The sequence below is a fragment of the Triticum aestivum genome, chromosome 3A (assembly GCF_018294505.1).
Source record: "Triticum aestivum cultivar Chinese Spring chromosome 3A, IWGSC CS RefSeq v2.1, whole genome shotgun sequence".
Classification (NCBI taxonomy): Eukaryota; Viridiplantae; Streptophyta; class Magnoliopsida; order Poales; family Poaceae; genus Triticum; species Triticum aestivum.
Window position 1 is genome coordinate 271521007 of NC_057800.1, and position 17253 is coordinate 271538259.

At 46.0% G+C, this 17253-nt stretch overlaps 1 protein-coding gene and 1 long non-coding RNA gene across 2 annotated transcripts; both read left to right on the top strand.

Annotated features, from left to right (window-relative positions):
* The first annotated feature begins 11739 nt into the window (after positions 1-11739).
* On the top strand, positions 11740-12401 carry LOC123056899 (probable serine/threonine-protein kinase WNK5). Its single transcript, XM_044480128.1, has one exon. The coding sequence runs from the start codon at positions 11913-11915 to the stop codon at positions 12399-12401; it is 489 nt and encodes a 162-aa protein (XP_044336063.1). The 5' UTR covers positions 11740-11912.
* Positions 12402-12669: 268 nt separating this feature from the next.
* Positions 12670-14860, top strand: LOC123058297 (uncharacterized). The gene is made up of 5 exons (XR_006427129.1): positions 12670-12752; positions 13070-13198; positions 13582-13641; positions 13979-14371; positions 14576-14860. It is a non-coding gene; the product is annotated as an uncharacterized lncRNA (long non-coding RNA).
* Positions 14861-17253: the final 2393 nt, after the last annotated feature.

Below are 17253 nucleotides of genomic sequence, written 5' to 3' on the forward strand. Positions count from 1 at the left end.
ACGGGTTTGAAACTCTCGGGGATTTGATGATCCATTATTTCGTCTGTAAAACACAGTGCGTGTGCGGTGCCTCTGTACTGGGCGATATCATGACGTAGCTGCGATGAGCTTTGTCTACTGTGTTCGGCCCTGCCGAATGTGTGGCCAGTGTGATGTTTACCGTCTCGAGCCGCGGGATGCCCACGCGATCCGTAGATCGAACGTGTTTGCCTTGCCTTGTCCTCCAACATGTCTCGTAAGTCTGACGCATATTCCCGTGCCTTGGTACGGGGTGCAGCTTGAGTGGAGGGCCGGGAGGCCTCTCTGTCGCGGCCATGAGGTGGCCGTTCGGCCGCATCAAGTGCTTCCTCCTCTAATTGGGGTAGCAACCTGCACTTTGGGTAACTCTTGGAGGGGCGTTCGAGTTTATGCTCTTCGGCCGCAAGGACATCGGTCCATCTGTCAACCAGCAAATATTGATCAGCTCGGAGCTGTTGCTGTTTTTTCTTGAGGCTTCTTTCCGTGGCCATAAGCCTGCGTTGGAAACGATTTTGCTCAACGGGATCCTCTAGCACGACGAATTCATCATCGTCGAGGCTTGCCTCGTCTTCGGAGGGAAGCATATAATTATCGTTCTCGACCTCTCTGTTTGTCGCTCTCTCATGAGGGCAGGTTTCTCCATCCTCCTGTGCTAAGTCTTGCTGGAGGAGGTTTTCTTCGGCACTCTCCGGAGTATTATTATCTCCCGTGCTGGAATCACCGTTTTTGTGTTGGCGGGATTTTGAGCGGCGCCGCTGACGCCGGTGCTTGGGCTGTTTCTTGGAGGGGTCATCCTCTGCTGTTCCATCGCCCTCTCCCTCTTTTGGGGTGTCCACCATGTATATGTCATATGACGAGGTGGCTTTCCAGGACCTAGTAGGCGCTAGTTCTTCATCGTCTCCTTCATCGGCGTCCATACCGTCGATGTCTTCGGAGTCGAAGTCGAGCATGTCGGTTAAGTCGTCGACAGTGGCTACAAAGTGGGTGGTGGGTGGGTTTTGAATTTCTTCATCGTCCGTACCCCAACCTTGCTGACCGTAGTCCGGCCCGGGCTCTCCTAATAAAGAAAGAGACTTTAGTGACTTCAGGATATCGCCGAAAGGCGAGTGCTGAAAGATGTCTGCGGCAGTGAACTCCATGATCGGCTCCCAATCGGATTCGACTGGCAGGGGCACGGAGGGTTCGGAGTCCGGAGAGGAGTCCGGCTCCTTGGAGTCACGAGTCTCGCAGAGTACGGGGCTGGTGTTCGGCTCAATCACCATTTGGATCGCAGCCCCCGAGGTGGTGTCCAACCGCCCATCCTCGATCGGCGCGGTCGGCTCCGAACTAAGGGTCGGAGCCGATGCGGGTGCGGCCTCCAGGGCACTGTTCGGCGGCAGAGCTAGATCATGCTCATCGTGACAGTGCGGCGCGCTTGGCAGTGGTTCGAATCCGTCGAGGATCAAGTCCCCGCGGATGTCAGCCGTGTAGTTTAAACTTCCAAATCTGACCTGACGGCCAGGGGCGTAGCTTTCGATCTGCTCTAGATGGTCAAGTGAATTGGCCCGCAGTGCGAAGCCGCCAAAGAAGAAGATCTGTCCGGGGAGGAAGGTCTCACCCTGGACTACATCACCATTAATGATCGTAGGAGCCATCGGACCTAACGGCGACGGCACAGAGGAACTCTCAATGAAAGCACCAACGTCGGTGTCAAAACCGGCGGATCTCGGGTAGGGGGTTCCGAACTGTGCGTCTAGGCCGGATGGTAATAGGAGGCAAGGGACACGAAGTTTTACCCAGGTTCGGGCCCTCTCGATGGAGGTAAAACCCTACATCATGCTTGATTAATATTGATGATATGGGTAGTACAAGAGTAGATCTACCACGAGATCAGAGAGGCTAAACCCTAGAAGCTAGCCTATGGTATGATTGTTGATGTGTATGTTGTCCTACGGACTAAAACCCTCCGGTTTATATAGACACCGGATAGGGTTAGGGTTACATAGAGTCGGTTACAATGGTAGGAGATCTAAACATCCGTATCGCCAAGCTTGCCTTCCACGCCAAGGAAAGTCCCTTCCGGACACAGGACGGAGTCTTCAATCTTGTATCTTCATAGTCCAGGAGTCCGGCTGAAGGTATAGTTCGGCTATCAGAACACCCCCTAATCCAGGACTCCCTCAATCAGTGTAATCAATACAAAGCCTCCATTTCCCATTTGCCTTGCACTCAACCACTAGGTTTGCCAATCAAGTTGGGTATAACACTCCTCTAACCAGGCCTGCTGCTTCATGTTTCTTGATTTCTTCAGGGATAAACTGTTGCCGTTCCAAAGCTTGCTTTCTGACCTTCTACTTGACGGGTCGAGCATGGGGACAGACACCAAGGTGGTGCTCAATTACCTCCCTGGGAACACTGGGGAAGTCAGATGTTTGCCATGCAAACACATCTACATTCGCCCTTAGGAAGGCAATGAGCGTGATTTCCTATTTTTTGTCAAGCGTGGCACTGACGATGAAAGTACCGCCAGTGTCGTCCTCCTTCGCTGGCACCTTCTTTGTCACAAGTGGAGTGGCTTTGGATCTCTTGCCGTTAGAGCTCCGTGACAAGTCTTCAACGAGTGCGGAGCACTACAAAGAGGCACGCTTCCAGGAATTCTCGCTCCATGTCTTACTGAGCTTCTTCCTTTTCTTTTTCTTGGCGGGAGCTGCGGCCTTGACGGTCTCCGCTGCAACCGCATCTCTGTAAAGCTTGTCAACACATATGACTAGATCCTTCTTGTCATAATTGAGGGAAATGATCCCCATTGGCCCTGGCATTCTCAAGTGTTGTAGGTCTAATGAGATGTGGCCATGAACTTAACCAGTGTCGGGCGACCAAGAATTCCATTAAACAGCAAGGGGATCTTGACAACATCAAACACTATCTTCTTTGTTTTGTAGTTCAGTTCCTCGCCAAACGTTACCGACAGTGTGACCTTTACCTTAGGCTGGCTCCATCCTGGACTAATTCCCTGGAATGTCCTAGTTTTCTGGAGCTCTTCATCATGATTTTGTAGCCTCTCGATCACTTCTGGAGATATCAAGTTCATGACAGCCCCATCATCAACTAACATTTTCTTGACCTTGTGATGAGGACATGGAGGCCATAGTTACACCCATAGCCTCTACTATTATACCTATTGGATCGATTAGTATAGATCACGCACGCTAGTTACATTATCAGGTACTTTCATTTCATGGTAATGTTTCTGAAGTTCATGAGAATATGATGCTGCCTAACTTCGATACATTTTTGTTGCTTACAGTTGAAGGGCCTGGCATGGACAAGAAGGATGAACATTGGAGCATTATCAAGCATGAAGACGAAGGCGCATGCGAAGAGAACAAGAAAGGAGTTTGTGGTGGAGATTTCCGCACTTTGAAGCCACCATGATGACTGTAACGCCCTCGATTCGGCTATATTTCCCACGTGTCGAAGCACGACTTGGAGGCATAACTGCATTGAAAGCAATGTCGCAAGTGAGGTAATCTTCACACAACCCATGTAATACATAAGGGAAAAGATACATAGTTGGCTTACAATTGCCACTTCACACAATACATGAATAAAGCACTACATCATCCAGATACAATCAAGGTCCGACTATGGAACCAAAATAAAGGAAGACTACCCCAAATGCTACACAGATCCCCGATCGACCCCAACTGGGCTCCAGTACTGATCAACTAGAATGAAGCAACACAAAGGACAAGATCTTCATCGAGCTCCTCCTTGAGCTTGGTTGCGTCATCTGCACGGTTCGACGGCACCTGCAAACTGGTTTTGGAAGTATTTGTGAGTCACGGGGACTCAGCAATCTCACACCCGCGCGATCAAGACTATTTAAGCTTATAGGTAGGGTAAAAGGTATGAGGTGGAGCTGCAGCAAGCGACTAGCATATATGGTGGCTAAACTTATGCAAAAGAGAGCGAGAAGAGAAGGCAAAGCACGTTCAATAAACTATGATCAAGAAGTGATCCTAGAACAACCTACGTCAAGCATAACTCCAACACCATGTTCCCTTCCCGGACTCCGCCGAGAAGAGACCATCACGGTAACACACGCGGTTGATGTATTTTAATTAAGATCAACTTCAGGTTTTCTACAACCGGACATTAACAAATTCCCATCTGCCCATAACCACGGGCACGGCTTTCGAAAGTTCAAAACCTTGCAGGGGTGTCCCAACTTAGCCCATCACAAGCTCTCACGGTCAACGAAGGATATTCCTTCTAGCGGGAAGACCCGATCAGGCTCGGAATCCCGGTTACAAGACATTTCGACAATGGTAAAACAAGACCAGCAAAGCCACCCGAATGTGCCGACAAATCCTGATAGGAGCTGCACATATCTCGTTCTCAGGGCACACCGAATTGTCCAAGGTTCTGGTAGGCCAGCCCAGAGTTGCCCCTGGTGGCCACCGGCAGCTGACAGGTTGGACCAACACTCAGAGGAGCACTGGCCCGGGGGTTTAAATAAAGACGACCCTTGAGTCTGCAGAACCCAAGGGAAAGAAAAGGCTAGGTGGCGAATGGTAAAACCAATGTTGGGCCTTGCTGGAGGAGTTTTATTCAAGGCGAACTGTCAAGGGGTTCCCATTATAACCCAACCGCGTAAGGAGCGCAAAATCCGGGAACATAACACCGATATGACGGAAACTAGGGCGGCAAGAGTGGAACAAAACACCAGGCATAAGGCCGAGCCTTCCACCCTTTACCAAGTATATAGATGCATTAATTAAATAAGAGATATTGTGATATCCCAACAAAATATCCAGGTTCCAACATGGAACAAGCTCCAATCTTCCCTGCAACTAACAAAGATATAAGAGGGGCTGAGCAAAGCGGTAACATAGCCAAACAACGGTTTGCTAGGACAAGGTGGGTTAGAGGCTTGGTTCAACAATATAGGAGGCATGATAAGCAAGTGGTAGGTATCGCAGCATAGGCATAGCAAAAGAGCGAGCAACTAGCAAGCAAAGATAGAAGTGATTCCGAGGGTATGGTCATCTTGCCTGAGATCCCGCAAGGAAGAAGAACGAGTCCATGAAGAAGACAAACGGACGTAGTCGAACGAATCCTCACAAACGCAACGTTATCGGAACCAACCCGAAGAAGCAACACCGGAAAAAAGCAAACAACATAGTAAACAACCACCACATAATCATGGCATGATGCACAATCAAGTATGATGCATGTCCGGTTTAAATAGGCATGGCATGGCAAAATGCACAAGCAATCCTACAAATTAAGTGGAGCTCAATATGCAACGGGATGCATATTGACGGAACACCACATTCGAGTTACTTAGTTCGATCTCGTTTATGTACCCAACAATATTAAATGTTGTTAGCATGGCAAGAGGGTGAAGCAAAGTAAAACTACCTATCTAGTCAAGTTTAAATGAGGCCGGAAGCAACGAACAACAATTCCGGAAACTCCTCATATGCATATATTAGGTTTGGTACTGTTCTGCCCTAAACACAATTTTAGAGTTATTAACATGCAAAGTAAATCCACCATGTTAAACTAGGCATTTTTCTATCCCATTTAGATATAAATTTTGTTAGGTTTGGAGCTACGGTTATTTAGTTATGAAACAAATCATTTTAGCAAGTTATTTAAGCAAATTTAAACAAACAACATCTTAAGCATTTTAAACATGGATGAAAAAGACATAATATGAAACTACAAAAAATTCTAAACAACTTTCATATTAAGTTTGTTTTAATCCGATGCACGGTTATTAAGTTATTATATGCATGAAGTTTAGGGGATGATCTGCAAAACTGTAAAACACTGGAAAAAGACAAAATCGCAGCAGGAAAAAATAAGTCACGGGCCAAAACTGGGCAGCCCAATAGTGCAAGGGGGGCTCGGGTGCTGCTCACCACGGGCCTCGGCCCAGATCGGTGATGTGGGGACTGGGCCTCGGTCAACGAAGGGAAAGGAGGCAGCCCAGGCGCGTGGAGGTGTCGTCAACCGATCGAGCGGGGCGGGCGGTTGTTCTGCCTGTTTCTAAAGAAAGGGAACAGTAGCAGGTCGAAGCATTCAGGCAGGGGCCCGACGCGGCGGCCGCTTGGTGTCCGGCGACAGAGCGACGACCTGGAGGCAGGGACGAGACCGGGGCGCAGGGACTTGGCGCTGGTCGTCCTCGCACGCAGAAGTAGGGAGAACAGCCTGACGAAGAGATCAGACGCACCGGCGCGATGCAGAGGAGGAAGGGGTGCGCACACGGATCGCCGGGAAGACAACAGCGGCCGACAGACTTGACGTGTGGGATCCGGCGAGGAGGCGTCGGAGATGGCCAGTTCGGGCCAGTTCGAGTCGGGGAGGCGAGGAGGCAAGGGCTCGTCCCTCGTCCACGAGCGCTCGCAGAAATAAGGGAGGCGGAGGCGAGATGCAGAGGAGTGGCGGTGGCAAACTTGACGCTCCGGGAAGATGGAGGCGACCGGAATGGATGGAAGCGGCGCAGGTCGACCGGAATCGGTCCAGGGAGGTGCGTGGTGGCGCAGGGCTTGAGGAGGTCGTCGGCCATGGAGTCAGGCGAAGCTTCTGTGAAGAAGAGATTGAGAGATCATGAGAGAACAAGAGAGAAAAAAAGGAGACATGGAAGGAGAGGAGGAGGGCGATGGCAGCTTGGCAGGGGTGGATCGGGAGGAGGTAGTGGCTGGCTGCCTGCGGTTGAATTTGGCGGCGACGAGGGGGGTTGGTCCGGTTGGAAAAATCAAGGAGGGATTTTGGATTCGGGGAGGATCCCGAGGTGGGAGATAGTGCGGCAGCGGCAGGGACAAATCCCCTAGATTTTAGGGTTGGCTACTATTTATAGTAGGTGGCTATAAAGAGAGGGGATTAGAGCCTCTAGATTTTGATCGAACGGCTTCGGGTGGTCTAAACAAAGAGCGGATGATGTTCAGGATAACTCGGGATTGTTCCAGACCCACTGGTCATGACTGTGCGGATTCGGGTTCGGGGAAGTTTCGGACATGGTTGCGAAGGGTTTCGATGCACTGTGCAAAGAGGGATACCGACAAAAGGCCACGGAGGCAAGGGGGATTAGGATGGGTTTCGGAGCCTCTAATCGCGACCGATGGATCCGATCGAGAGGGGGGATAGGTAGGCCTAGGTAGGATGATTGTGACTGTGTAGAAGGCCGAGGTCTGCGGGAGAGAAGAGAGAAGAGAGAGAGAGAGAGAGAGAGAGAGAGAGAGAGAGAGAGAGAGAGGGAGGGAGGGAGGGAGAGAGAGAGAGAGACCCGGCAACAGTTTTCGGAGACCGAAAACGTCCGACGTTAGACCGGCTATATTGCCGCTATAGTTAAACGGTTGGGCTATCAAACGAGCTCCGAATGTGATGAAACTTGGCAGGCGACCTACTAACAACATAACAACACCACATGCCAACTTTCATCCCATTCCGAGAACATTTTCCGGCCACTTATAAAATAATATTTCGGACATGCCGCGGGCGCGTGCAAGTGTGTCTGGGCTCAGAACGGACAACGGACGGAACTGGGAGACCCGAACTAATGCAAGTTTCGAAAACATGATGATGCAATGCGGATGATGACATGATGAAAACCAACACGCAAGCAAATGACATGGCAACGATAGCGAATAACTGGAGGACACCTGGCACAATGGTCTCGGGGCGTCACAATGACATACAAGAAGATGGAGGAAATATGCAAGATGGCCTTTTATAAATTTCGTCGATAACTTATTATTGGTGCTGCGCCAACTTATTTTTGGGCCAGGCCCATGTATTTTCAAAATACTACTTCATAGGCTATTTTTAGAGTCCATATTGTAGGGGAAACGACTCAGGAGGTGTTTTAGTCCCACCTTCCCAAAGGTGGACGAAATCCCATCTCTTTTCCCCTATAAATATAGCCCATAGGGCATCGTTTAGACTTGGGTTTTATTTAGTTAAAAGTTAGCCCTCGCTGCAACTTTGTGTACTTCCTTTGTGTCCAACGACCAGACCTAGACCGCTTATGAAACCCCACTTTTGTTAATACTTCATCCATATTCGTAATATTTGGATTGCTTAATCATATTTTTGCTTGTTCTTCGATTGCTTGCAAGAATAGACCTTCGTGGTCAGGTTGATCATGCTCTGGCGTGGTCAATAACCTCTCGGAGTTGGTTTAGCGATTGCTAAGGAGCAACATCGTGCATGTTTGTAGTCAGATCGTCAAAGTCGTCTCCATCAAATTGATAGTTATCATCTCATCGAAAGATCGGGACACCCTCGCCTCTATCAAGTGGTATCAGTTTTCAGGTTGCTCGGTGAGATATTTCCAGTGTTTCGTAGTCTAGATTGCATATGTTCTTCATACCTAGAGTGCAGGAAAAAGCCAAACAAAAAATGATAGATTAGTTCATCCGTCTCCCAGACAGTCTGAGCCTTTTCGCCATTACCACTTAGTTTTTGCATTGTTGAATTTTTGGTTGCATCGTGTGTCAAGTTGCTGGTTTTAGTGTCTAAACTTTTAGAGTTTTGAATTCTAGTCACGTTTTGTTCACGCCGCATCCGCATCCATATACACCATCATCCACTTCATTGACATCTTTTATTACCGCATATATTATTCACCGCCATCACCATCATCCATCTGCCATTGTCATATGCCACCATAATCATTCGTTAGCTGGAGCTTGATCCTTGTTGGAGTGAGAAGAAGAGAGAAGAAATATCATTGTGTTGCTTTGGCTGCTGGTTACCACATTTAGGAAGTGTTCTTGGATAGGAAGGAAAGTAAACAGCAGCATAGGCAGAGAGAAATTAGAAAAAAAAACTGCAGCTCGGTTTGGCTTGGGAATTGTTTCCCACGTTACTAAAAGGGGAGTGCTACGCGTTTGCCGATGCATCTTTTTAAAAGATCCGTCGCCTGACGAGCCGTGTGATCTAGATTGCTCGGCATATAATTCCTCTTTGCAGCAAGAGTATTGTTTCAGAAACAATGGTGACTATTACAACAAGAGCTTTGTTTCGCAAACACATCGGTGACTATTGCAACAAGAGTTTTGTTTCAGAAACATTAGTGTCGTTGCAAAAACATCTCTGCGTATGATCCCACTTTGCAACAAGAGCTTTGTTTTGGAGACATTGGTGCCGTTGCAAAAACATCTCTGCGTATGATCCCACTTTGCAACAAGAGCTTTGTTTCAGAAACAACTATTGCAACAAGGGCTTTGTTTAAAAAAACATTCAAGGCCGGGACGGATCAGCAGGGAGGGCCCCCCAACACCGCCAGCATTGATGGTGAGGCCATGCGCCGTGCCGCGCACTGCTGGAACGATGATCGGGCCGCGCGGATCTGAGACGCTGTCTCCGACGTCGGGTGATAGCTTGACGATCCCGATCTAGATGCAGGGGTAGGAGAGATGTGAGCGACAGGGCGGCCGACTGCCTAGCCAGCGACAAGTGAGGCGGCGAATGAAAAGCGGAGGCATGGAAGTGGGGCGACGCGGGCTTGCCTCGCCGCCGAATGACGACTGCTGGAGCGGACCAGTGGCAAGCACGAGCGAGCACGGGCATACCTGGCTATGTAGTCTGTTTGCAACAAGTGCCTAGTTGCAGAAACGATTCTGAAATAAGGGTGAAGTTGCAAGAACGTGAAGTAGATGAAGGTGACGCCTGACCGTCCGATTAACAACAGATCGAAAACTCAGGGAGGCGGACGACGCGAGTGAAAAGATCTGTCGGGTGACCACAAGCTTTTCCCTAAAAGAAATTTGATCAGTTGTGCATTTTTTCCGTAAAAAAACAAGGATTGTGCAACGCTAGAAAAGAAATCAGAATAAACAGAGGGGAGATTTAAAGATTCGGTCAGATCTTTTGGTAGGACTGTTACCTTGTTGGGATTGATTTCGTCGGACAAGGTGAGGGGTACTACTACCAATTTCATTTTGGCAAGTGTGTTCAGCGCAAAGGAAAAATAAAGGAAGGCAAAACGAATTGAGTGAGATCTGTACAGATTCTGCCCTTAGGGCATGTACAATGGTGCTATCTTAGAAGTGCCACGTAGGATAAATGATGAGGTGAAGGAGAGAGAACTCATAAGAGAAGGCTTGTCTTCTCTTATTTAAAATAAGACAAGAGATGATCTCTTAACACAATATGTCTCACCATATTTTTAGGAATTGCTAGTTATTGAAGATAAGGCTAAAAGATGATCCATTGTAGATATTTTTCTTTGTCATCTCTAAATTACATGCAAAATTTAAGATAAGACTATCTTATCAACCATTGTACATGCCCTAAATTGCTTTGATTTTTGTGCTGTTCGGTCCTGTTAAAAAGGCAAGTCTGATCATCACGTGGGGAGAGAGGGAAGGAAAAATATAAGGAAAGCATCATGTGGCTTGATTTTCGGGAAGAAATCTCATTTTTGTTGGAAAGTTTTGATGTACCTTTTTTTTGCGAAGGACCTTTATTTCTTGGAAACTGGCCCTTATTTGTCTCTTTGGTGCTAGGAAAGAGCAAAGAAAGAAAGTTCTCACACGTCCCATCAGAATTTGTTTTGGAAAGCGACTCTGAATATAAAAGGGAGATTTAGTTTTAAAAAAGTGAACTGAAGGATAGATTCGTGTGTTGTTTTGGAAAGTGAGATTCGTTACTTTTCTTTTTCTTTCTTGGAGCGACAGTAAAGAAACGTGCACATCTGTTCTGTTCAGAGTTTGAGAACGCCATGATTGAAAAAAAAAGAGTGAGCAAGAGTTTGAAAGTAGTGCTTCACGTTTAATTCTTGGAGACACTAAAAAAAACTGCTGATTTTTTTTTTGGAAGTTAAGATTCGGCCAAGCATATTTGCAGCGAGCGCTTTCCATAAAAAGGCATCAATTTCGTGATAGGTGCAGATCGGAAGGTTTTAACAGCAAAACAAAAAAGTGGGCATATTTGGGACTTGTTTCCCTACGTGGTTATTTTCTTCTGCAAATCATAAATCAGATCACGTGGCACTTATTTCAGCAAGTTGCAATCTTGGTTCGGTTTCCTTGTCTGGTTTATAGGAAAGAAATACCAAAAGACATTTCGTGGAGAAGGATTGTTTGCCAGCAAAAAAAAGAAGATTACTAGTGCTTGTTTGGAAGGATTAAAAAACTCAGAGTAGATACACGCACACTTTTGGCGTACTAAGGGACTGTTTGGTTTGGCAAAAATTGCCACATCTAAGAACCACATTTAGACCCCATATGGCATAGACACAAAAAGTGTGGCAATGTTCCCTTAGGCTTGTCAACTTGTGGCTTTCATTTTGATGAACTAATCTTAGGCAAGTTTGACAAAAAAATGTGTGGCAAAGTGTGGCAATGCTAGTCCTAAAATCAAACAGCCCCTAAGTTAGCAAGTTACAGTTTCCACAAAGAAAAAAATTGACAAGTCACATCTCTACTACTATTAAACAAGCAAACATATTCATCGCTACGTGCACCCAGCCTAAGCTACACAGAACAACACAGAGAAATTACAGCCTCCCGATTAGATAACATAATTTGATCTAACCGTCAAGATTGCACAAACCCACATCAAAAGTACGCTTAGCATTTTATTCTGGGCGGACGAAAACTCTGCCACTAGCGAGCGGAGGAAAGGTTGGTTTGGCAACGACATAATCCCACCCTCAATTAGCGCTAACCTCTCACATCTAATCCCATCCCCAATTAGCGCGTCCCAACCTTCCCAAATCACGGTCTCAGCTCTGCTCCGCCCTCGCCCACCCGCCCGTTTCGCATGCCCCCAAATCCACCGTGGTCGCGCCGCCGTAGCAGCAGCACCACCCTGTCATCGGCGGCAGGAGGAACAGCAGCAACGAGGAGGCGTTTCAGGAGGTGGACCCGACCGGGCGGTTCGGGCGGTACGCGGCCATGTCGGGATGGGCTCCGTCAAGAAGGTTCGACCAGGAGGAGTGCATCGAGGTGGCGTGGAACCGGGTGCGCCTGCGCGCGCTGGACCCCTCCATGGTCGACCGCCGCCATGTCGAGGTGTGCCTTCTCCGCTCCCTCCATCGTGACCACATCATAGGCTTCCACGAGGTCTGGCTCGACCACGACGCTGGCGTGTTGAACTTCATCACTGAGGTCTGCAACTCGGCGAGCCTCCGCGAGTATTTCGACCGCCACAAGCACGTCTCCGTCAGAGCGCTCAAGAAGTGGGCGCTCCTTGAGGGCCTTGACCACCTCCACACCCGCGACCCCTGCATCATCCACCGCGACCGTACTTGCAGCAACGTCTTCAGCAACGGCAACACCGGCCATGTAATACCTGCGCCAATCAATCTCGCTAGCCTAGCTAATTGCCTATCCTCGCACCCTTCTTGGTTCGGACAGCCTCAACGGCGACGAGGACAACAGTAGGATCTAAAGTACGGTTCTTGGTCCACCCTTTTCATCATACTGGATTAGGAATGCTTGCTTGTACCTGGTGCTGATGGTTGGGGTTCTGCAGACTTGGCAGAAATCGTGAATTTTCTCGGTATCATGCAAAGCGATTCAGGTGAGAGGAATGCAACTCTTTGTTCTTTGAGGCTTACTTTTCTTTAGTGTTAGATTTTGTTACATATCTGCTGTGTGACGAGAATTGCAAACTCAGATTCAGCGGGCGCCATCTTTTGTGGTGTTGCATGCCAGAGGCAGGCAACTGGAGCTTCTCCGTCTAATTGTTAACTTGGTGGAAGCTAGCTGCTATACTGAAAACCTAGAGTGGAGGTTGGTTTAACACTTCACTCTTTGTAGTATAATTTCTCTATGCTGATTATACAAAACCATTAGTCAGGTTCTCATAATCGGTAGCTATTTTCTGTTAAACATTTTACAGCATTGTAAGCAAAAAAGATTTTTGATGCAAAATGTACTTCATTGTACAGAAAGTATTAGATGATGTTTTAACCTCAGTGTTGGAGCATCTGACACATACATTACCTGACAAATTGCTCCCTCACAGTGTCGTTGATGAGCAGTTAGAAAGGATGTACAACTTGTAGATTCCATTGCCATACATTACCTGACAAATTGCTCCCTCGCAGTGTCGTTGATGAGCAGTTAGAAAGGATGTACAACTTGTAGATTCCATTGCAGAGAAACATGCATAGATTTTTTTCAGAAGAGTGCAAGTCTTTTCCTGCTACTGTCCAAATACAACCAATTTACCCCCTGTAAGTGAACCCAATTTTATGTTCTTGTCAGATGCATTATTTAGAAGGCACAAATTTCAAGAATCTGTGTTGCTGTTTTGTGACCCCCCATATGACAAGCAATTTCAAGAACCACCACCATTTCAGTGTGAACATAGAATAAATATAGTATGGGTGTTTAAAAATCTTCCCTTTATGACTGTTTGGAAATCTAAAGTGTCAGTATTGTTCTATTTCTAAATGACTTTTTTGTATCAGATATAAAAATAGCAGTCAAATTTCGGAGTAATTACGGTGCATAGTTGGTTAATTTATTCAGAAAGGGGAGAATCATAAGTTGTTGTTTGCACTTTAAAGCTTTGCTCGGTTTCTTGTTTAGCTCATTTCTGTTAACTTTTGTGCAGCCAAATCAGGAGCTTGGATGATGTCAGGTTGAATCTTGAGTTTCTCAAGTACTTGTGATGGTATTCTCTTATATATCTAACTAAGAAGATGTAGATAATAAAAAAAATATTTGTTTTGTATAACTTTACTGCGCATATGTGTATGAGTGTATGTTCAGATTGTTCAACACCCCCTTTATTTTTCTATCCCGTGCCATTTTGTATTTGTACAACTTGCATTGAGGGAGTGCAGCAAATCCAAGACTCACCATGATGATGTGCATTCTAAGAAAAATATAATGAAATTCCTATCACTTCAGATACCTTTACTAGCGAAACAATGGAATTGTGTGTACAAAATCTTTCTTTCATAGCAATTATCCATGCTGATAAAATATTCGTCCTTCATGTTTTGCAGAATAGTTCAGTGAAATGTACAAATGGATAACCTTGGATGCAGTGGTGGAGCATAGGCGGGACACTACTGCTCCTTGCCCCCACCTCCCTTCCTAGAGGAAATTTTACCAAATATGCTTATATTTCTGCTAATCGTTCTACTAACCCTCCAGTGTCTCTGATCACCCTAGCCTTTTTATGTCATACACTCATTTTGGCCCCTCCTAATATCTGGTTCATGCTCCCCCACAGCTTGGATTGTGAAGACTTGCTTAGTCCATCCTTTTGCTTTGCTTACTAATGATGCCCCAAGATGCAAAATACTAATTATTTTTCTTTATGTGTGTGCTACATTTTAGATGCAATTGCTGATCAACATCTTTGGCTTCACGGTTATTCATGGAAACTGGATGTGGTGAGTGTCGTCAAAATTTTATCCATTTTTCATTTTCTTCACATTTTTAGTAAAATGACTATTCAGACAAGCTTAAAAAATAGAAATTGGTTTCATAACATTTGGATTCTAGAGGCTTGTCATGCACTGCAAGTTCTACATTTGATCCATTTGAACCAATGCATGAGCTCAGTCAAATTCACAGCAATGTCCTTTAAACTACAGGCAATGAAACAAAAGGAGTTGCACTGGTTGGGACTTGGGAGGCATGGATAGTTCAAGTACTATCTGGGATACTACTTACATTGCTAATAAGTTAACGTCTGGTCCTAATACTAGGATTCCCAGCTATCTTAGTTTCAAGCCCTGTATGCTTATTTGATTGAAGGTGGAAGTGGGACTCCTTTTGGTGCTTAAGTAATAACTCAATGATAGCGGGAACTGGTTGAATTATCAATATACATTTGGGCATAGAGCATGACGATGTATGAAACTTCTGAAGACTTTCAGGTTGTCTATAAATTAACAGTCTTGGCCACTTAAGAAAAGTGAATTGCAACTAAATTGTTGAAAATGCAGTTCTACGATTAAGTACTTTGTTGAAATTTTCAGGTTGTCGGACAAACTGCAACTATGAACAGTATGCCTCATTTGACTCTTGTGGGGGTAGAGCAATAAAATAAACATGTCATCACTGGGCGAGTTCAAACACTGGATGGCAAGGCGGTCATCTATTTGAATACACTTAATCGTTTCAAGGAGGTAGAAGGCGGTGCAGAAGCTGCAGTTTTGACCCCACTTGTGCTAGACAATTTTTTTTCGGAGATTTGTGCCAGCCAATTTGGGTATGAGTGATGCTCACGGAGGCCATTCTACGTAGCTGATGGACTGTCATGTCTATATAATTTTTATATAGCTGACAACTCAATCATGAAATGCTAGGGCTCCATGGAAGGAAAAGGAAAATGCGTCTGCAAAATCAGTATATTTTGTGATGGAAGGATTGGTAGATTTGATATTATCTTACAACCTATAAGAACACCGAATGTGTGAAACAACATTTGTTATTGTCCAGCAACGCGACCACAAATCCACAATGATTGCAACACTGTATTTATTTGACCATATATTTTTGGAATATTCCATGTTTTGTTTATATATACTTATGATACTTAGTTTAAGTTTGAAACGTGTGTTGCATGTGCATGTTTACTAGTTTGTTTGGTTGGATCTTGTTGGGAAGTGATTTTGCTAATCCGTTGTTCTCCTGAAAAAAGGTAAATACAAGCCGTTTGGAATATTTGGCTCCTACCTAAACGCTTCTTCAGCTGTGGACTCTGACTGTTCATGTTGCTGTAGTAGTACAGCTATCGGTGTGTTGTGGTGCACAAAGGGAACACTCGTTCGCAATACGAGATTGAGCATCACTTTGACTCCTATGCGTGTTGGATCCTCGTGTGTGTGTGTGTGTGGTATTTCTTCCATGCATATTATTGGCGACAACCCCATCATTCCAAATCTGACATTGTTCTTGTGTGTTCGGTATGTGAATCCGTCTGTGTCTTAGGCTCGCATCTCTAGTACTGTCTAGTGATGACCCACAAGTATAGGGGATCTATCGTAGTCCTTTCGATAAGTAAGAGTGTCGAACCCAACGAGGAGCAGAAGGAAATGATCAGCGGTTTCCAACAAGGTATTCTCTGCAAGTACTGACATAAGTGGTAGCAGGTAGTTTTGTGATAAGATAATTTGTAATGAGCAACAAGTGACAAAAGTAAATAAGGTGCAGCAAGGTGGCCTAATCCTTTTTGTAGCAAAGGACAAGCCTGGACAAACTCTTATATGATGTAAAGCGCTCCCGAGGACACATGGGAATATCGTCAAGCTAGTTTTCATCACGTTCATATGATTCGTGTTCGGTACTTTGATAATTTGGTATGTGGGTGGACCGGTTCTTGGGTGTTGCCCTTACTTGGACAACCTCTATTGCAAGCATCCGCAAATACAACACAAGTATTAAGGTAAACCTAACCATAGCATGAAACATATGGATCCAAATCAACCCCTTACGAAGCAACGCATAAACTAGGGTTTAAGCTTCTGTCACTCTAGCAACCCATCATCTACTTATTACTTCCCAATGCCTTCCTCTAGGTCCAAATAATGGTGAAGTGGCATGTAGTCGACGTTCACATAACACCACTAGAGGAGAGACAGCATACATCTCATCAAAATATCGAACGAATACCAAATTCACATGACTACTAATAGCAAGACTTCTCCCATGTCCTCAGGAACAAAAGTAACTACTCAGAAAGCATAAATATGTTCATAATAAGAGGGGTATTAATGTGCATATAGGATCTGAACATATGATCTTCCACCAATTAAACCAACTAGCATCAACTATAAGGAGTAATTAACACTACTAGCAACCTACTAGCACCAATCCCGGACTTGGAGACAAGAATTGGATACAAAAGATAAACTAGGGTTTTGAGATGAGATGGTGCTGATGAAGATGTTGATGGAGATTGCTCTCTCCCAATGAGAGGAGCGTTGCTGATGACGATGGCGATGATTTCCCCCTCCGGGAGGGATATTTCCCCGGCAGAACAGCCCCGCCAGAACCCTAGATTGGTTCCGCCAAGGTTCCGCCTCGTGGAGGCGGAGTTTCGTCCGAGAAGATGGCTTATGATTATTTTCCCATCGAAAGAGTCCATATAACAGAAGATGGTCATCGGAGGGCCATCAGAGGGCCCACGAGGTAGGGGGCGCGCCCAGGGGGGTAGGGTGCGCCCCCACCCTCGTGGGCAGGGTGTGGCCCCCTGGTGAAGTTCTTGCGCTCAATGTTTTTTATATATTTGGAAAACATCATCCGTGAAGTTTCAGGACTTTTGGAG